Raw genomic sequence first — 22,355 nt, 5'->3', positions numbered from 1 at the left:
TGGAGAAGACTCTTGAGAGTCCCTTGGATTGCAAGATCACCCCAGTCAAGCCTAAAGGAAATCAATCCTGAATATTCATTGGAAGGACTGATATTGAAGCTCCAACACGTTAGACACCTGAGTCGAAGAGCTGACTCATTGGAAAAGATCCTGATGCTGGGAGAGACTGAAGCAAAAGGAGAAGGGGACGACAGAGGATGAGATTGTTGGATGGCATCACCAACTCAATGGACATGAATCTGAACAAACTCCAGGAGATAGTGGAAGACAGAGGAGCCTGGCGGGCTGCAGTCCATGGAGTCACAAAAAGTTGAACATGACTTAATGACTGAACAACAACAAACCTTTGTCTGAGAAGCTGAACCAGAATGAACACAGGGAGTTAGGAGACAGCCGTTTGAGGAAAAAGTCCTTCCATCAGATTTAGAAAATCCTTTAAAATATGTTATAGACTCTTCTGAAACATGTCTGTGTAAATCCTATAATGTCCCCCACATAGGGGTTCAATAAGTATTTGCTGACACTGAATAACAATCCTCACAGCTTTCAATTCAAGCAAAAAACAATAACAAAAAAAAAAATTCAAAGTGACAGAAGATCACAATTCACAAAATTTTAATTTAAAAAAGAATGCTAGAATGAAAAAATTTCACAATTCATATGGAAACACAAGAGACCCCCAATAGCCAAAGCAGTCTTGAGAAAGAATGAATCTGGAGGAATCAACCCTCCTGACTTCAGATTATATTACAAAGCTACAGTCATCAAGACTACAGTACTGGCACAAAACAGAAATATAAACCAATGGAACAAGAGAGAAAGCCCAGAGATAAACCCATGCACCTATGGTACCTTATTTTTAACAAAGGAGGCAAGAATATACAATGGGGCAAAGACATCCTGTTCAATAAATGGTGCTGGGAAAACTGGACAGCCACATGTAAAAGAATGAAATTAGAACACTTTCTAACACCATACACAAAGATAAACTCAAACTGGATTAAAGACCAAAACCTAAGACCAGAAACTATAAAACTCTTAGAGAAAAACATGGGCAGAACACTCGATGACATAAATCAAAGCAAGATCCTCTATGACTCACCTCCTAGAGTAATGGAAATTAAAACAAAAGTAAACAAGTGGGACCTGATTAAACTTAAAAGCTTTTGCACAGCAAAGGAAACTATAAGCAAGGTGAAAAGACAACCCCCAGAATGGGAGAAAATAATAGCAAATGAAACAACTGGAGAAAGGATCAATTTCCAAAATACACAAGCAGCTCATACAACTCAATACCAGAAAAACAAACACCACAATCAAAAAGTGAGAAAAAGACCTAAACAGACGTTTCTCCATAGAAGACATACAGATGGCTAACAAACACATGAAAAGATGCTCAACATCACTCACTATTAAAGAAATACAAGTCAAAACTACAATGAGATAACACATCACTCCAGTCAGAATGGCCATCATCAAAAAGTCTGCAAACAATAAATGCTGGAGAGGGAGTGGAGAAAAGGGAACACTTGCACTATTGGTGGGAATGTAAACTGATACAGCCACTATGGAAGGAAGTATGGAGATTCCTTAAAAAACTAGGAATAAAATCGCCATATGACCAAGCAATCCTACTCCTAGGAAGATACCCTGAGGACACCAAAATTGAAAAAGACACACGTATCCCATTTCATTGCAGCACTATTTACAATAGCTAGAACATGGAAGCAACCTAGATGTCCATCAACAGAGGAATGGATTGAAGTTGTGGTACATATACACAATGGAATATTATTCAGCTATAAAAAATTAATGCATTTGAGTCAGTTCTAATGAGGGGCATGAACCCAGAGTCTATTATACTTAGTGAAGTAAGTCAGAAAGAGAAAGATAAGTATTGTATTCTATACACGGAATCTAGGAAAATTATACTGAAGAATTTATTTATACGGCAGCAATGGAGAAACAAACAGAGACAGACTTATGTACATGGGGAGAGAAGAGGAGAGGGTGAGATGTATGGAAAGAGTAACATGGAAACTCACATTACCGTACACACACACAAAAAAAGAATGCTAACTATTTTTAGGTGCCAATATATTACAAAGGAAACACTTGTAAGTCAAAGCAGTCAAAACCAATTGTTATCAAATACAACAGAAAGATTTTCAATTCATCCACCCAAGAACTCAATGCTTTTACTCAGCAGGTAAACCGTTTAGTCTTATAACAGAGACTACTTTTTAGTTTGGATTTTTTTTAGCTCATGCAACAAAGATTAGTTTAAAAAAAAAAAGACAGTATAAATATAAATCATGTTAGGTACAGCTTATTTAACAAAAGCAATTTATTTGTAAGATAACTTGGGGATTCTGACTTAAATTAGAATTTCCATAAACCAAATAATTATATAGTGTGTCTGAAAATGACATAGGTCTGGCCAGGGGATAAGCAGTTCAGTTCAGTTCAGTCTCTCAGTCATTTCCTACTCTTTGCAACCCTATGAACTGCAGCATGCCAGGCCTCCCTGTCCATCACCAACTCCTGGAGTTCACTCAAACTCACATCCATCGAGTCAATGATACCATCCAGCGATCTCATCCTCTGTCGGCCCCTTCTCCTCCTGCCCCCAATCCCTCCCAGCATCAGGGTCTTTTCCAGTAAGTCAACTCTTCGCATGAGGTAGCCAAAGTATTGGAGTTTCAGCTTTAGCATCAGTCCTTCCAATGAACACCCAGGACTGATCTCCTTTAGGATGGACTGGTTGGACCTCCTTGCAGTCCAAGGGACTCTCAAGAGTCTTCTCCAACACCACAGTTCAAAAGCGTCAATTCTGCACTCAGCTTTCTTCACAGTCCAACTCTTACATCCATACATGACCACTGGAAAAACCACAGCCTTGACTAGACGGACTTTTATTGGCAAAGTAATATCTCTGTTTTTTAATATGCTATCTAGGTTGGTCATAACTTTCCTTCCCAGGAGTAAGCGTCTTTTAATTTCAGTTTTCATTCCAATCCCAAAGAAAGGCAATCACCATCTGCAGTGATTTTGGAGCCCAAAAAAATAAAGTCTGACACTGTTTTCTCTGTTTCCCCATCTATTTCCCATGAAGTGATGGGACCGCAGATGCCATGATCTTCGTTTTCTGAATGTTGAGCTTTAAGCCAACTTTTTCACTCTCCATTTTCACTTTCATCAAGAGGCTTTTTAGTTCCTCCTCACTTTCTGCCATAAGGGTGGTGTCATCTCCATATCTGAGGTTATTGATATTTCTCCCAGCAATCTTGATTCCAGCTTGCGCTTCTTCCAGCCCAGCGTTTCTCATGATGTACTCTGCATATAAGGTAAATAAGCAGGGTGATAATATACAGCCTTGACATATTCCTTTTCCTATTTGGAACCAGTCTGTTGTTCCATGTCCAGTTCTAACTGTTGCTTCCTGACCTGCCTATAGGTTTCTCAAGAGGTAGGTCAGGTGCTCTGGTATTCCCATCTCTTTCAGAATTCTCCACAGTTTATTGTGATCCACACAGTCAAAGCCTTTGATAGTCAATAAAGCAGAAACAGATGTTTTTCTGGAACTCTCTTGCTTTTTTGAAGATCCAGCAGATGTTGACAATTTGATCTCTGGATCCTCTGCCTTTTCCAAAACCAGCTTCAACATCTGGAAGTTCACGGTTCACGTATTGCTGAAGCCTGGCTTGGAGAATTTTGAGCATTACTTTACTAGCGTGTGAGATGAGTGCAATTGTGCAATAGTTTGAGCATTCTTTGGCATTGCCTTTCTTTGGGATTGGAATGAAAACTGACCTTTTCCAGTCCTGTGGCCACTGCTGAGTTTTCCAAATTTGCTGGCATATTGACTGCAACTTTCACAGCATCATCTTTCAGGATTTGAAATAGCTCAACTGGAATTCCATCACCTCCACTAATTTTGTTCATAGTGATGCTTTCTAAGGCCCGCTTGACTTCACATGCCAGGATGTCTGGCTCTAGGGGAGTGATCACACCATCATGATTATCTGGGTTGTGAAGCTCTTTTGTGTACAGTTCTTCTGTGTATTCTTGCCACCTCTTCTTAATATCTTCTGCTTCTGTTAGGTCCATACCATTCTTGTCCTTTATCAAGCCCATCTTGGCATGAAATGTTCCTTTGGTATCTCTGATTTTCTTGAAGAGATCTCTAGTCTTTCCCATCCTGTCGTTTTTCCTCTATTTCTTTGCATTGATCGCTGAGGAAGGCTTTCTTATCTCCCCTTGCTATTCTTTGGAAATCTGCATTCAAATGGGAATATCTTTCCTTTTCACTTCTCTTCTTTTCACAGCTATTTGTAAGGCCTCCTCAGACAGCCATTTTGCTGCTTTGCATTTCTTTTTCTTGGGGATGGTCTTGATCCCCGTCTCCTGTACAATGTCACGAACCTCCTCTGTCCATAGTTCATCAGGCACTCTGTCTATCAGATCTAGGCCCTTAAATCTATTTCTCACTTTCACTGTATAATCATAAGGAATTTGATTTAGGTCATACCTGAATGGTCTAGTGGTTTTCCCTACTTTTTTCAATTTAAGTCAGAATTTGGCAGTAAGGAGTTCATGATCTGAGCCACAGTCAGCTCCTGGTCTTTTTTTTGTTGACTGTATAGAGCTTCTCCATCTTTGGCTGCAAAGAATATAATAAATCTGATTTCGGTGTTGACATCTGGTGATGTCCATGTGTAGAGTCTTCTCTTGTGTTGTTGGAAGAGGGTGTTTGCTATGACCAGGGCATTCTCTTGGCAAAACTCTATCAGCCTTTGCCCTGCTTCATTCCATATTTCAAGGCCAAATTTGCCTGTTATTGCAGGTGTTTCTTGACTTCCTACTTCTGCATTCCAGTCCCCTATAATGAAAAGGACATCTTTTTGGGTGTTAGTTCTAAAAGGTCTTGTAGGTCTTCACAGAACCATTCAACTTCAGCTTCTTCAGCGTTACTGGTTGGGGCATAGACTTGGATTACTGTGATATTGAATGGTTTGCCTTGGAAACGAACAGAGATCATTCCGTCGTTTTTGAGGTTGCATCCAAGTACTGCATTTCGGACTCTTTTGTTGACCATGATGGCTACTCCATTTCTTCTGAGGGATTCCTGCCCGCAGTAGTAGATATAATGGTCATCTGAGTTAAATTCACCCATTCCAGTCCATTTCAGTTCGCTGATTCCTAGAATGTCGACATTCACTCTTGCCATCTCTTGTTTGAGCACTTCCAACTTGCCTTGATTCATGAACCTGACATTCCAGGTTCCTATGCAATATTGCTCTTTACAGCATTGGACCTTGCTTCTATCACCAGTCACATCCACAACTGGTTATTATTTTTGCTCTGGCTCCATCTCGTCATTCTTTCTGGAGTTATTTTTCCACTGATCTCCAGTAGCATATTGGGCACCTACTGACCTGGGGAGTTCATTTTTCAGTGTCCTATTGTTTCGCCTTTTCATACGGTTCATGGGGTTCTCATGGCAAGAATAATGAAGTGGTTTGCCATTCCCTTGTCCAGCGGACTACATTCTGTCAGACCTTTCCACCATGACCCGTCTGTCTTGGATGGCCCCACATGGCAAGGCTTCGTTTCATTGAGTTAGACAAGGCTGTGGTCCGTGTGATCAGATTGGCTAGTTTTCTGTGATTATGGTTTCAGTGTGTCTGCCATCTGATGCCCTCTCGCAACACCTACCATCTTACAGGGGATAATAAGCTATAGGTAACTGCTACATGACTATTCTTTCTGCATATGTGTATGTTTAAGATTTTCCATAATTAAAAGCTTAATATTTTAAGGGGCTATTTTTAGAAGTAAGAAATCTGAATGATTCACTGGAGACAGCTATATTATCGTGGTTTTAGTTTTGGCTTATGATGGACAAGTTAAGAACTTTGATGGTTATCTCCTTTCAACTTGACTTATTGTCAGATACCCAGAATTGCATTTCATATATAATTTTTAAGGATTTAATTATCATATTTATTCACGTATCATAATGAATCATGCTTAGTCTAAAAGCCTCATTTCCCAACCACAAGAGGCAAATACTCGCGTTCAAATTTCACTATGCAGAAACAAAATATCTAATAATGAATTGTATTTCCCATCTGAAAAGGAATCAGCTTTAATTAAGCAAATCATTTGGATCAACAATGACTTTGTTTCGATGTCCATTCACATAAGCATTATTTTAGTTTCTAAAATATCAATTTCAGTTCAGTTCAGTCACTCAGTCGTGTCCAACTCTTTGTGACCCCATGAATTGCAGCACGCCAGGCCTCCCTGTCCATCACCAACTCCCGCAGTTCACCCAGACTCACGTCCATCGAGTCAGTGATGCCATCCAGCCATCTCATCCTCTGTGGTCCCCTTCTCCTCCTCCTGCCCCCAATCAATTTAGTCAGTAGTAAAATAAAGAGACCTGTTTAGCTAGTTAAGCAAGCAGAAGAACCCAAATAAGATTAAATATGTATTATTGTCCTGTCATTTAAGGCAAAGATATTCTTCCCAAGATGCTATATTGACATGAAGATAAAACGCATTCCTCTGTTTATTCCAAAGCTTTGTTATTAAGGTTTTCAAAAAACAAGGATCATACTTTTAATCTATTCCTTAGCTGTGCTGATTTTCACTACCGCAAATACAACTGAGCTTAGAATGATATTATTTTCTTTTTGCCTTGACTTCTTACCTAGAACTAAACCTTTTTGTTCTTCAATAACATAGAAAGCTCATTTTAATTTCAGGTGTTTGAAACACAGGCGTCATCTGAAGTCTCTCCTCTTACACAGCTTTTACAAACAAAAAGCACTTCTGATGGTTTCTAAATATAAACAGCAAAATATTTCTTCAGTTACTGCTATAGCAGGTCCTCACCTATCCCTGATTTGAAACTGACAGAATCACCTCATAGAGGCGATGTGTTCCAAAAGGTTGATAAATGGAGTATTTATACATTGCATTATAAATAAAGCTATAAATTAGATACTTGTAAGTCAGTTCAGTTCAGTCACTCAGTCGTGTCTGACTCCTTTCAACCTCATGGAATGCAGCATGCCAGGCCTCCCTGTCCATCGCCACCTCCCAGAGTTTACTCAAACTCATGTCCATCGAGTCGGTGATGCCATCCAACCATCTCAACCTCTGTCATCCCCTTCTCCTCCTGCCTTCAACCCTTCCCAGCATCAGGGTCTTTTCAAAAGAGTCAGTTCTTCGCATCAGGTGGCCAAAGGATTGGAGTTTCAGCTTCAGCATCAGTCCTTTCAATGAATACTTGTAGACTGAATTATATTAAAAGCATTGGAGGAGTTGACTTTTTAAAAAACATTACGGTAAGTATTTACTTAAGATATCTGTTCTAAACTTTCATATATTTCTGACCACAGACACCTTTAAATATGGGTGTGTGTGTGTGTGTGTGTGTGTGTGTGTGTGTATGCTTAGTCATGTCCAACTCTCTGTGACTCCATGACTGTAGCCCACCAGGCTCCTCTGACCATGGAATTTTTCAGGCTAGAATACTGGAATGGGTTGCTGTTTCCCACTCCATGAATATGAAATAACTACTTAATACACTGACACTTTGCTCCCTTTCAATATGTATAATTACTCAAAAAATATTTTGTTAAAGTGACTGTAACAAATTTTACATTATAGTCACATTAAATTTTATAGGACAGCTGGGAGTATTTAAAATTTTGAACTTTTTTTAAAAAGTAAGATGTACTTTTGGAAACAAATCCTAGATAATATCACCTGAAGTATGACTTACAAAAGTATTAATAAACACAAATAAACAAGTTACCCAAATAAAGGGGCTTAACTAAGTGTAAGCCTTACTTTTCTTAAAAATGAGTTTATTCATAAAAGTAACCTTACTTACACATTTGCTAATAAAAATCATTAAAACATTTAATCATGATGAGCCATAAATAATACTCGAGGAGATAGTGAAGGTCAGGGAAGCTTGGCAAGCTGCAATTCATGGGGTCGCAGAGAGTCAGACAGAACTGAGCGACTGACCAACAACAACATAAACAGTAATAATCTACATTAAATACAGTAGCACCCACAGTGCACTTCATACTGTGCCTGGCACACACTGAGTGATCAATAAACCGTGAATAGCCATGATCTAGGGTTGTACTATTGCTATTTACAGTCAGTGGCTATTTTTACTTACTTCGAGGAGACCTGACAAGTATTTCCCACAAATGTCGAGTGGCTTTGTCAGAGGAGAGTGTGCGCTCCACCCCGGACACGCCGTGAGGTGGGCCATCCCCCGCAAGGTCCTCTCAAGGGATGGTAGGCCATAGAAGTGAGGAGCGTCCGTGACTCTCAGACACTGGAGTAGTTTCAGGGCCAGCTGTGTTTGGAAAACGTAAAAAAGCTCCAAGCATTTCCTGTGTATGTGAAGAAGGGAAAAAATTCAACCACAGAACAAATGTAATGGGTTTAATGGGCTTTCTTACTGGTGGTAGAGGGTTACTAACAATTCACTGTATCAGAAAAGTAGGAACTAGTCGAAACGGCATAAAATACTCCCTCTTAAAACAAGTCTTTCCAAGGAAAACATAGTGAATATACCATCCAGAATATATAATGTAAAATACAGGTAACAATTACACTGAAAAATGCATAAGTGGGTATCAGTATTGACAACTGATAATGCAACTGAAAGTTAACACAGAATTACCACATGAACCCACAATTCTAGTCCTAGATATACACTCAAGAACTGAAAACATATATTCACATGGAAATTTGCAGATGAATGTTCATAACACCACAATTCACCACAGTGAAAGGAGGACTCAGTGTCTACCAGCAGGTGAACAGATAAGCAGAACATGGCATATCCGTCCATGGACTATCATTAAGTCACTGTCATCTGCTACAACATGCACAGACCTTGGAAACATGATGCTAAATGAAAAGGTCACGTATTGTCTGACTCCAGTTATATGAAATGTCCAGAATACACAAATTCATAGAGAAAGAAGATTAATTAATGGCTACCAGGGGTCTGGGTAAGGGTGAATGGGGACAGACTGCTCTGGGGGTAATGAAAATGTTCTGGAATTAACCAGTGATAGTTGCACACTGGATATATATCAAAACCCACTTAATTGTATACTTTAAAATTAAAATTATGAATTTAAAATTATGGTTAAAATTATGAATGTAAAATTTTTAAGTCAGAGCTATGGACATACATTTGAAAATCATCAGTGCAAAAAGTTGTAAAGTCATAGAAATGGGTATGACTGTTCAGTCAGATGTGTAGAAAAGTAAGAGAGAACTAAGACCTAAGTAAAAGTCAAAGTGTTAATCCCTTAATCGTGTCCAACTCTTTTGTGTGTGTGTGTGTCCAACTCTTTGCAACCCCGTGGACTATAGCCCGCCAGGCTCCTCTGTCCATGGAATTCTCCAGACAAGAAGACTAGAGTGGGTTGCCATTCTCTTCTCCAGATCTTCCTGGATCTCCAAGAATCAAACCCGGGTCTCCTGCATTGCAGACGGCTTCTTTACCATCTCAGCCACCAGGAAAGCCCCAAGAACTAAGCCAAGAGACAACAAAATAGTGCACGCGTGTGTGTGTGAAATTACAATCAGGACTGATATAAAAACAGACCACAACAACTGATTTTTACTGAAATCTTTCCTCCTCTTAATTTGAAACAAGTGAAAAGACTCTTTGGAAATCAAAAGAAAACTAGGTTCTACATAAATGTCCCCAAACCTCCAACGATCCCAATGGTACCTGTCAGTAACAGCCTCAAAACTGAGCAGCAAGGTACTAAAGAGAGCAATCAGCTCTTTCTGGAGCTGCTGCCTGACCGCAGTGCGGACATCATCTGTTTCCTCTCGTGTCTGGGACTCCGTCAGAACCAGCAGGTCCAACAGTGGATTTGGACTCTAAAAAATGAAGTTTGTAAAACATGTATTTACTCTCTAAAGCTATATGTTGTTCCCCTAAAATGTTGGGGTTTTTTTGTTGTTAATCATGTTCTGGAGAAACTAAGACTTAATAATTTAACATGACACTTAATAATTTAACTCTTGTAGCATGATATTAGAGAGTAAATTCTCCTTAAGTTACTTTGCTCATGTTTAAAAGTATTATTATTATTTATAACACTAGGGATGATAATATATAAGACAAGATAAAAAGCTTTCTAAAGCAGCTTTAATACCATACAAAGTCAAACAAATACCAAAAATCCTTTTCTAAAACTGCATTAACATTACAGTACCATCATTTACAACTCTGAAGAAATTTCATTTTAAAAACTATGAATAAATTATGGAATATATATGTCAGTACTAATGACATACTATAAAATTCATAATGATTGAAATATAAAGTTTTAATTGACTATACTTGCACAATTTAGGTAAATATATTTTAATTTTTCTACTGTTATATACTATTTACAGCCTTATTTACAAACATTCAACTATTGTACAGCTTTTCAAGAAAAGATTCTAAAACTAAAGCCCGGTATATATCTGCTATTTTCACAAACCAAAGCCACCACAACTCCCAGTGTACAAGAACTCTAACAAAAGAAGGAGATTGTTTTAAAGGTTATTCTTTTCTTAAAATGAGCAAAAATATTATGAAGTTATAAAAAAGTATATAGATCAAAAATCAAGTTATGAAAAAACTCAGAGGAAAAGCTTTATAGAAATTATTTTAATAATATCTGATCTCTAAACTTATATGCAGAGTACATCATGAGAAACGCTGGACTGTAAGAAACACAAACTGGAATCAAGATTGCCGGGAGAAATATCAATAACCTCAGATATGCAGATGACACCACCCTTATGGCAGAAAGTGAAGAGGAACTCAAAAGCCTCTTGATGAAAGTGAAAGTGGAGAGTGAAAAAGTTGGCTTAAAGCTCAGCATTCAGAAAATGAAGATCATGGCATCCGGTCCCACCACTTCATGGGAAATAGATGGGGAAACAGTGGAAACGGTGTCAGACTTTATTTTTCTGGGCTCCAAAATCACTGCAGATGGTGACTGCAGCCATGAAATTAAAAGACGCTTACTCCTTGGAAGAAAAGTTATGACCAACCTAGATAGCATGTTCAAAAGCAGAGACATTACTTTGCCAACAAAGGTCCATCTAGTCAAGGCTATGGTTTTTCCTGTGGTCATGTATGGATGTGAGAGTTGGACTGTGAAGAAGGCTGAGTGCCGAAGAATTGATGCTTTTGAACTGTGGTGTTGGAGAAGACTCTTGAGAGTCCCTTGGACTGCAAGGAGATCCAACCAGTTCATTCTGAAGGAGATCAGCCCTGGGATTTCTTTGGAAGGAATGATGCTAAAGCTGAAACTCCAGTACTTTGGCCACCTCATGCGAAGAGTTGACTCATTAGAAAAGACTCTGATGCTGGGAGGGATTGGGGACAAGAGGAGAAGGGGACGACAGAGGATGAGATGGCTGGATGGCATCACTGACTCGATGGACGTGAGTCTCAGTGAACTCCGGGAGTTGGGGATGGACAGGGAGGCCTGGCGTGCTGCGATTCATGGGGTCGCAAAGAGTCGGACAGGACTGAGCAACTGATCTGATCTGATCTGAATCTCTAAAATATTAAAGTAGGCTTAAAAGTCTTATGGACTCTGTGGGAGAGGGAGAGGGTGGGAAGATTTGGGAGAATGGCAATGAAACATGTAAAATATCATGTAGGAAACGAGTTGCCAGTCCAGGTTCGATGCACGATGCTGGATGCTTGGGGCTGGTGCACTGGGACGGCCCAGAGGGATGGTATGGGGAGGGAGGAGGGAGGAGGGTACGGGATGGGGAACACATGTATACCTGTGGCGGATTCATTTTGATATTTGGCAAAACTAATACAATTATGTAAAGTTTAAAAATAAAATAAAATTAGAAAAAAAAAAAAGTTAAAAGAACTATGACATTAGGTTTTCCTGTTTGCTTTATTAAAAATATTCAGGAAAAAATCGCCTCTAAATGCTTCCTTAATTTTTTAGCAAGTAAAGGTTAAGAGAAAATAAAAGCAAATTCAGTAGTTCAAAATCATCCTTGAGAAAATAATAGAAGAGTAAACTTTGAACAATAAGTCTATGTACTCTGGAAGGACAATTATCTTATTAAGAACTCAAAAATTATAATTCAGGGAAATTAGCATGCTGTCTCTCATTCAGTTCAGTTCAGTCGCTCAGTCATGTCTGACTCTGTGACCCCATGGACTGCAGCACGACAGGCCTCCCTGTTCATTGCCAACTCCCAGAGTTTACTCAAATTTGTATCCATTCAGTCAGTGATGCCATCCAGCCATCTCATCCTCTGTCGTCCCCTTCTCCTCCTGCCTTCAACTGTTCCCAGCATCTGGGTCTTTTCCAATGAGTCAACCCTTCATATCAGGTGGCCAAAATATTGGAGTTGCAGCTTCAACATCAGTGCTTCCAATGAACACTCAGGACTGATCTCCTTTAGGATGGACTGGTTGGATCTCCTTGCAGTCCAAGGGACACTCAAGAGTCTTCTCCAACACCACAGTTCAAAAGCATCAACTCTGGCACTCAGCTTTCTTTAGAGTCCAATTCTCACATCCATACATGACCACAGGAAAAACCATAGCCTTGACTAGATGGACCTTTGTTGGCAAAGTAATGTCTCAGCTTTTGAATATGCTATCTAGGTTGGTCATAACTTTTCTTCCAAGGAGCAAGCATCTTTTAATTTCATGGCTGCAGTCACCATTGGCAGTGATTTTGGAGCCCAAAAAAATAGTCTGCCACTGTTTCCACTATTTCCATATCTATTTGCCATGAAGGGATGGGACCAGATGTCATGATCTTAGTTTTCTGAATGTTGAGCTTTAAGCCAACTTTTTCACTCTCCTCTTTCACTTTCATCAAGAGGCTTTTTAGTTCCTCTTCACTGTTTTTTTTTTTGTTTTTGTTTATTAAATATTTAAAAAAAAATCACATGCTCCCCATCCTGAACCCTCCTCCCTCCCAACCTCCCCATACCATCCCCCTGGGCCTTCCCAGCGCACCAGCCCCAAGCATCCAGCATCGTGCACTGAACCTGGACTGGCATCTCGTTTCATACATGACATTTCACATGTTTCAATGACATTCTCCCAAATCTTCCCACCCTCTCCCACAGAGTCCATAAGACTGTTCTATACATCAGTGTCTCTTTTGCTGTCTCATACACAGGGTTATCGTTACCATCTTTCTAAATTCCATATACATGCGTTAGTATACTGTATTTATGTTTTTCCTTCTGGCTTACTTCACTCTGTATAATAGTCTCCAGTTTCATCCACCTCATTAGAACTGATTCAAATGTATTCTTTTTAATGGCTGAGTAATACTCCATTGTGTATATGTACCACAGCTTTCTTATCCATTCATCTGCTGATGGACATCTAGGTTGCTTCCATGTCCTGGCTATTATAAACAGTGCTGCGATGAACATTGGGGTACACGTGTCTCTTTCCCTTCTGGTTTCCTCAGTGTGTATGCCCAGCAGTGGGATTGCTGGATCATAAGGCAGTTCTATTTCCAGTTTTTTAAGGAATCTCCACACTGTTCTCCATAGTGGCTGTACTAGTTTGCATTCCCACCAACAGTGTAAGAGGGTTCCCTTTTCTCCACACCCTCTCCAGCATTTATTATTTGTAGACTTTTGGATCGCAGCCATTCTGACTGGTGTGAAATGGTACCTCATAGTGGTTTTGATTTGCATTTCTCTGATAAAGAGTGATGTTGAACATCTTTTCAAGTGTTTGTTAGCCATCTGTATGTCTTCTTTGGAGAAATGTCTATTTAGATCTTTGGCCCATTTTTTGATTGGGTCATTTATTTTTCTGGAGTTGAGCTGTAGGAGTTGCTTGTATATTTTTGAGATTAGTTGTTTGTCGGTTGCTTCATTTGCTATTATTTTCTCCCATTCTGAAGGCTGTCTTTTCACCTTGCTAATAGTTTCCTTTGATGTGCAGAAGCTTTTAAGTTTAATTAGGTCCCATTTGTTTATTTTTGCTTTTATTTCCAATATTCTGGGAGGTGGGTCATAGAGGATCCTGCTGTGATGTATGTCGGAGAGTGTTTTGCCTATGTTCTCCTCTAGGAGTTTTATAGTTTCTGGTCTTATGTTGAGATCTTTAATCCATTTTGAGTTTATTTTTGTATATGGTGTTAGAAAGTGTTCTAGTTTCATTCTTTTACAAGTGGTTGACCAGATTTCCCAGCACCACTTGTTAAAGAGATTGTCTTTAATCCACTGTATATTCTTGCCTCCTTTGTCAAAGATAAGGTGTCCATATGTGCGTGGATTTATCTCTGGGCTTTCTATTTTGTTCCATTGATCTATATTTCTGTCTTTGGGCCAGTACCATACTGTCTTGATAACTGTGGCTTTGTAGTAGAGCCTGAAGTCAGGTAGGTTGATTCCTCCAGTTCCATTTTTCTTTCTCAAGATCGCTTTGGCTATTCGAGGTTTTTTGTATTTCCATACAAATTGTGAAATTATTTGTTCTAGCTCTGTGAAGAATACTGTTGGTAGCTTGATAGGGATTGCATTGAATCTATAAATTGCTTTGGGTAGTATACTCATTTTCACTATATTGATTCTTCCAATCCATGAACATGGTATATTTCTCCATCTATTAGTGTCCTCTTTGATTTCTTTCACCAGTGTTTTATAGTTTTCTATATATAGGTCTTTAGTTTCTTTAGGTAGATATATTCCTAAGTATTTTATTCTCTTCGTTGCAATGGTGAATGGAATTGTTTCCTTAATTTCTCTTTCTGTTTTCTCATTATTAGTGTATAGGAATGCAAGGGATTTCTGTGTGTTGATTTTATATCCTGCAACTTTACTATAATCATTGATTAGTTCTAGTAATTTTCTGGTGGAGTCTTTAGGGTTTTCTATGTAGAGGATCATGTCATCTGCAAATAGTGAGAGTTTTACTTCTTCTTTTCCAATTTGGATTCCTTTTATTTCTTTTTCTGCTCTGATTGCTGTAGCCAAAACTTCCAAAACTATGTTGAATAGTAATGGTGAAAGTGGGCACCCTTGTCTTGTTCCTGACTTTAGAGGAAATGCTTTCAATTTTTCACCATTGAGGATAATGTTTGCTGTGGGTTTGTCATATATAGCTTTTATTATGTTGAGGTATGTTCCTTCTATTCCTGCTTTCTGGAGAGTTTTTATCATAAATGGGTGTTGAATTTTGTCAAAGGCTTTCTCTGCATCTATTGAGATACACTTTCTGCCATAAGGGTGGTGTCATCTCCATATCTGAGGTTATTGATATTTCTCCCAGAAATCTTGATTCCAGCTTGTGCTTCATCCAGCCCAGCATTTCCCATAATGTACTCTGCATAGAAGTTAAATAAGCAGGGTGACAATATACAGTCTTGACGTACTCTTTTCCCAATTTGGAACCAGTCTGTTGTTCCATGTCTAGTTCTAACTGTTGCTTCCTGACCTGCATATAGATTTCTCAGGAGGCAGGTCAGGGGGTCTGGTATTCCCATCTCTTTCAGAATTTTTCAGAGTTTGTTGTGGTCCACAAAGTCAAAGCCTTTGGCATACTCAATAAAGCAGAAGGAGGTATTTTTCTGGAACTCTCTTGCTTTTTCAATGATCCAATGGATGTTGGCAATTTGATCTCTGGTTCCTCTGCCTTTTCTAAATCCAGCTTGAACATCTGGAATTTCACAGTGCACGTACTGTGTCTCTCATTTATATTATAAGTATTTTTCTCAGTTTACCATATCTTTATACTAGATGGCTCAGCCTGGGGTAGTAATGGTCAAGGGGTGAGAGGTCAGATTTTTCTCTCTCACTCTCTCACATACATATATATACATACCACACACACGCCTGTAGACTATGCCTAAAAGTAGAAATTATGATCATGGAGCACAGTTTAAGTATAATAAAAGATGAAAAGTAGAAACAACTAACAAAAGCTAGGAGATAAAAGGGGTGGCTAAAATAGGAAAATAACTCCAAAATACAGTAAGGTCAGAAGACTAATGGAAAAAAAAAAAATTGTAACCCATATCACAGATAAAGGGCTAATCTAATTTATAAAGGGCTCTTCTGTTACCAAAAATGAAAGAGAAAGGGGGAGAGTGTGTGTGTGTGAGCACACATATGCTAGAAGAGACCAAAAACCCAATTGTGAGGCAAAACTTAACAAGGGCATCAAGGGACAATTCACAGAAAAGGAAACAAAAGAGCTCCAATCATGTAAATATCTTTGTATCATTCAAAATAAGGGTTATCTATTTAAAACAAACTCAACAGAAACACATATACACGTGTCTCTGCAATTTGTAATTGTCTCCAGATATTATAGTTCTAGGAGTCGTTATTCTGTGAATATACTTAAATTCGTAATACAGCCCACAGTTTCCATTTATGTTATATTGTAACATCTTTTGAAATGAGGGTAATCTGTGTTTCTTATAATTAACTACACAGCTTCCTTGATATCACATGTTTACTAGTGAGTTAATAAATGTTTACTGAAAGCTCACTGTGCATTCCAGGATGTCTGGCTCTAGGTGAGTGATCACATCATTGTGATTATCTGGGTCATGAAGATCTTCTTTGTATAGTTCTTCTGTGTATTCTTGCCACCTCTTCTTATCTCTCATCTTCTTCTTCTCATCTTCTGCTTCCGTTAGGTTCGACCATTTCTGTCCTTTATTGTGCCCATCTTTGCATGAAATGTTCCGTTGGTATCTCTAATTTTCTTGAAGAGATCTCTAGTCTTTCCCATTCTATTGTTTCCCTCTATTTCTTTGCATTGATAGCTGAGGAAAGCTTTCTTATCTCTACTTGCTATTCTTTGGAACTCTGCACTCAAATAAGTATATCTTTCCTTTTCTCCTTTGCCTTTCACTTCTCTTCTTTTCACAGCTATTTGTAAGGCCTCTTCAGACAACCATTCTGAATATTAAAAAGCAGAGACATTACTTTGCCAACAAAGATCCGTCTAGTCAAAGCTATGGTTTTTCCAGTGGTCATGTATGGATGTGAGAGTTGGACCATAAAGAAAACTGAGTGCCAAAGAATTGATGCTTTTGAACTGTGGTGTTGGAGAAGACTCTTGAGAGTCCCTTGGACTGCAAGGAGAACAAACCAGTTCATTCTAAAAGAAATCAGTCCTGAATATTCATTGGAAGGACTGATGCTGAAGCTGAAACTCCAATACTTTGGCCACCTGATGCAAAGATCTGAAAAGACCCTGATGCTGGAAAAGACTGAAGGCAGGAGAAGGGGATGACAGAGGATGAGATGGCTGGATGGCATCACTGACTCAATGACATGAGTTTGAATAAGCTCCAGGAGTTGATGATAGACAGGGAGGCCTGGCATGCTGCAGTCCATGGGGTCGCAAAGAGTTGGACACGACTGAGCGACTGAACTGAACTGAACTGAGAGCTCACTATGTGCAAGGCACTATGGCAAATGTGGGATGCAGCTGTGAACAAATGGTCCTCCTTTATACCAAGCACAGTAAGGCAGAAAACAATAAACATCTAAACAAGGTTTACACGCATAAACATTCATATACATATCTTTTAAATTTATAACTACTTTTAAAAGCATTCTCACATATACACAATAGAGTATTACTCAGCCATTAAAAAGAATTCATTTGAATCAGTTCTACCGAGGTGGATGAAACTGGAGCCTATTATTCAGAGTGAAGTAAGCCAGAAAGAAAAACACCAATACAGTACACTAACGCATATATATGGAATTTAGAAAGATGTTAATGATAACCCTGTATGCGAGATAGCAAAAGAGACACAGATGTATAGAACAGTCTTTTGGACTCTGTGGGAGGGGGGGAGATGATCTGGGAGAATGGCATTGAAACATGTATAATATCATATAAGACATGAATTGCCAGTCCAGGTTTGATGCAGGATACAGGATGCTTGGGGCTGGTGCACTGGGATGACCCAGAGGAATGGCATGGGGAGGGAGGTGGGAGGGGGATTCAGGATTGGGAACACCTGGACACCTGTGGCAGATTCATGTGGATGTATGGCAAAACCAATACAATATTGTAAAGTAATTAGCCTCTAATTAAAATAAATAAATTAAAAAAAAATAATAAAAGCATTCTCAATTAGAATTTCTAACTTACATTATATGAGCACCATGCATTTTTACAGAGAATCAAGTCTTTAAATGAGCTTTGCAATGCATTAACATATAATGAAACATTTTTGTTTTATAAGGTCTACTATCTTCTGTTTCAGTTTAGGCCCTTTTTCCTAATTTTACTGTGTTTTTTTCATGATTGTGCAAAGGTTTGTCTTTAGTAGGTTAAGTAAATCCCTACAGTATCTGTAAAGATAAAACACGTAGACCAGCTATAAAAAGCAAGCTAGCTTCCTGGATTCTTGGCAGGTTTCTTAAAACACATTCATCTACAAAAAGTAGAGAGCAGTGGGGGCTGGAAGGGTAAATACTACACTAAACTTACATTAAAGCCTGAACAGCGTGACTCATTCTTTCCAACCTCACCAGCATTGTCCCTCTGCCTCCATGCTTGGCTCCCTGCCTCTTCACAGGCCTATCTGAACTTCCCCGCTCTAAGAACCTCACTGAAAAATATGGTTGCAAGCTGAAAGTTCACAAAGAGATCAGGTTTTGTTAAACACCAAGACTGAAGGTCCCATTTAGTCCATAGACTTTTAACTTAAACTCAGTCATGTTAGGAAGGCATATTGCTAAAAGCTATAGATTACAACAGCAGGACTACTTTGCTAAACATGAGCTATGTAAAAATTATACTTTTCCGTATTTCCATACACAGTATTAATAATCTTTATAAAATATATCATCTGTCAAACCTAAAACTCAAATTCCTTAACAGCACTTACTTGTCTAAGAAGTACTTCTAGAAGCCAGTTTAGAAGTTCTACGGGTACATTTTTCCTTTGTTCCTTCAATAACTTACTGAGAAAATGTATGATATCTATTAACAGCTTCTCATCTTCAGTGCAAGCAGGAAGAACTTGTAAAAACCTACGATAAAAGAAAACCATAACCATGGTTTCTAGTTCTTCAAAATAAGTGGCAGTTAAGTATTTAACAAGTGGCTAAGCAGTGAGGCGGAGGCTGACTTGCTGTGCTTGCCGATTTCTACAGTGTAAATACCCTGCCATGTCTGCCTGCCGTCCACCACGGGACCATCCAGCTGTCGGGGGAGGCCTGCAGCTCACCTTTACACAGCGTTCCCATCACACAGGCAGATCCATATAAACAGCTTCGAGAACACAGATAACATTGAAATGTTGTAAAATAATTAGGAAGTGATAACTTTGCATAATTGTTACCTTTATCTTTCATATAATTTGACTATAAGTTTACAAAATATAATTTTTAAGAGTGGTTGTGTTTAACAACTAACTTGCAGAAATTCAGATAATTTAACCAACAGCTCTCTAACAAGGTGGTCCTAGCTGGCTCCAGCACACCACTGGAAAAGGCGAATTAGATATCCAAATTGTGAGAGCTACACTAAACGAGCACCCACATTTTAGAAATGCATATAAACCTTGCATTTTGAAAACTGCACACTTTCTGTTTAACAGAAAGTTATACATTTTATACTAAAGTCATATGAAGACTGAAATGTAAAATTGCTGGCAACAGCTATTTATCAGTCTTGTTTCAAATGCAGCCATCTGCTACCAGTTAAACATGTTAAATTTACAGGCCAGGGTTTTCCAATAACTATCAAAGGACCTCCACATGGTTATCAACTTCATGAAATTCAGAGTAAAAATATCAATGAGATAATTAAGAACAAAACAAAGGCAAAAGCAAATAAAACAGCCAGGGTTACTAAGGCTTTAATCAATTCCCTGATATCTCAGCTCATTTATAATATGGACAGGATCAGCATTCAGTTTGTTTACCCCATATTATCCTAATCACTTACTTTTGTAAGATAAACTAAGATTTCCTATGATAGGACCTAAAAATAGAATAACTTTAATATCTATAAAAAATTATAACAATTTATTTGTAACTCCAAACTGCAGTAATTATGTTCAAATTTTCTCTTTTGCTGTTCTAAGATATGCATTCAGTCAGTTCAGTTCAGTTCAGTCGCTCAGTCGTGTCCGACCCTCTGCGACCCCATGAATCGCAGCACGCCAGGCCTCTCTGTCCATCACCAACTCCTGGAGTTCACCCAGACTCACGTCCATCGAGTCAGTGACGCCATCCAGCCATCTCATCCTGTCGTCCCCTTCTCCTCCTGCCCCCAATCCCTCCCAGCATCAGAGTCTTGATCTGCCTCTTGAGAAATGTGTATGCAGGTCAGGAAGCAACAGTTAGAACTGGACATGGAACAACAGACTGGTTCCAAATAGGAAAAGGAGTACGTCAAGGCTGTATATTGTCACCCTGCTTATTTAACTTATATGCAGAGTACATCATGAGAAACGCTGGACTGGAAGAAGCACAAGCTGCAATCAAGATTGCCGGGAGAAATATCAATAACCTCAGATATGCAGATGACACCACCCTTATGGCAGAAAGTGAAGAGGAACTCAAAAACCTCTTGATGAAAGTGAAAGTGGAGAGTGAAAAAGTTGGCTTAAAGCTCAACATTCAGAAAACGAAGATCATGGCATCTGGTCCCATCACTTCATGGGAAATAGATGGGGAAACAGTGGAAACAGTGGCAGACTATTTTTTTGGGCTCCAAAATCACTGCAGATGGTGACTGCAACCATGAAATTAAAAGACACTTACTCCTTGGAAGGAAGGTTATGACCAACCTAGATAGCATGTTCAAAAGCAGAGACATCACTTTGCCAACAAAGGTCCATCTAGTCAAGGCTATGGTTTTTCCAGTGGTCATGTATGGATGTGAGAGTTGGACTGTGAAGAAGGCTGAGCACCGAAGAACTGATGCTTTTGAACTGTGGTGTTGGAGAAGACTCTTGAGAGTCCCTTGGACTGCAAGGAGATCCAACCAGTTCATTCTGAAGGAGATCAGCCCTGGGATTTCTTTGGAAGGAATGATGCTAAAGCTGAAACTCCAGTACTTCAGCCAATTCATGCGAAGAGCTGACTCATTGGAAAGGATATGCATTACAGATAATTAAAAATCCTTAAGTTTTTCTTTCTAAAATCACATTTCTCTCTCACAATACCGACAATAAGAACACATGCTCTTATCTTAAATGTATGGAAAGGAACCCAAATACAATCCAGCCCAGGTCTCTGGCCCGGCACCTGGAGCTGACACTGACCTGTTTAGTGTGGTGTGCCAAGACAAGGACTTTAGGGTAACCCCACAGGGGCCAGTGCCGCCCTTGAAAGACAGTCTGTCATTTAGGAGATAAAAACTCATCCTTGTGAGAGCAGCCCTCACTTCCCTGTGGCCTGCGGCCTGAACGATGGAGCAGAGACAGTCCTTGAGTCCACTAGGTGTGTGGGTCATCTTCAGAGTAAGGGTGTCCTCGGTGGATAACTTCAGTGTATCTAAAAATCTAAACAAAGAGCAATAGAAGCTATTTAAATAAAAGCTAACAATTATTTTTAAACTAGCTCCCCCAAATTCTATTTTATCTTTGTTTCCTTTTAATTAAAGGGTGACTCATGGCCAAAAGAAAATCTGGTGTGTATCTGTCAATATTAGGGTTTTACAGTAGCTTGAGGACATTTATATTGACATTTTCCTGCTTGGAGAAATATAATTTTCATGCAAAAGAAAACACTAATTTTCAATATATTTAGAAGTCATCACCATCACAGTAATGATGACAAATGCACACAGACTTATTAAGCTTTTACACTAACCCAGAGCACTTTTCCTAGTGAATTAATCTACTAACTAACCCAACTTTATACAATCTCTAAAACAACAGAGAACAATGTGTTGAAATTCCTTTGTATGATAGTTTTTTAAAAGTAATAAATATATACAACCTATAAAACAAAGTAAAAATTATTATCTTCAGTGAAAAAGCAGATGACCATAAGCAAAAAAGCTACTTGATCTAAAGGAAAAATAAGGCCTAATTAAATTAATTAAATGTGAATGCTTTTCTACATGTGTCACACTTACTCCTGGATTTCAGCTTCGGAGTTCACTTGCTTCAACACATTGTCACTCCCGTGATACCACGACAGGTTCCAAGCCATCCTCAGCATATCTGATACCGGCTTCAAGGCCAAAGAGTCAGCAGATAACGGCAAAACCACGGAGTTAGGACTCACGGCATGGTGGCCAACTACATGCACTGGTAGATGATACCTGAAGAAAGGGAATAAAA

General features: G+C 38.9%; 1 protein-coding gene across 10 annotated transcripts in view; it reads right to left on the bottom strand.

Annotated features, from left to right (window-relative positions):
• Positions 1-22,355, bottom strand: part of RTTN (rotatin) — a 120,637-nt gene that overhangs the window by 51,712 nt on the left and 46,570 nt on the right. For 7 of the 10 annotated variants that reach the window (XR_015153399.1, XR_015153400.1, XM_086372188.1 and 4 more), the window contains 5 exons: positions 22,148-22,336; positions 21,330-21,569; positions 18,942-19,086; positions 9,791-9,945; positions 8,210-8,429 (listed from right to left, as the gene is read on the bottom strand). Coding sequence is in view for 7 of the 10 variants with exons in the window: in XM_086372188.1 (XP_086228314.1) it covers positions 8,210-8,429; positions 9,791-9,945; positions 18,942-19,086; positions 21,330-21,569; positions 22,148-22,336 (949 nt within the window). In the remaining 3 variants the exon portion in view is untranslated. Of the gene's footprint in view, positions 1-4,365; positions 7,308-8,209; positions 8,430-9,426; positions 9,588-9,790; positions 9,946-18,941; positions 19,087-21,329; positions 21,570-22,147; positions 22,337-22,355 lie in introns of those variants that run through there. The other 3 variants (XM_086372194.1, XM_086372195.1, XR_015153401.1) reach the window with 3 other exon arrangements.

Source organism: Bos grunniens, chromosome 24, assembly GCF_055505025.1.
Source record: "Bos grunniens cultivar Pamir isolate PY7600 chromosome 24, Bosgru_T2T1.0, whole genome shotgun sequence".
Lineage (NCBI taxonomy): Eukaryota > Metazoa > Chordata > Mammalia > Artiodactyla > Bovidae > Bos > Bos grunniens.
Note: the sequence above shows the minus strand (reverse complement) of the source record. Positions and strands in the feature narration are given on the sequence as shown.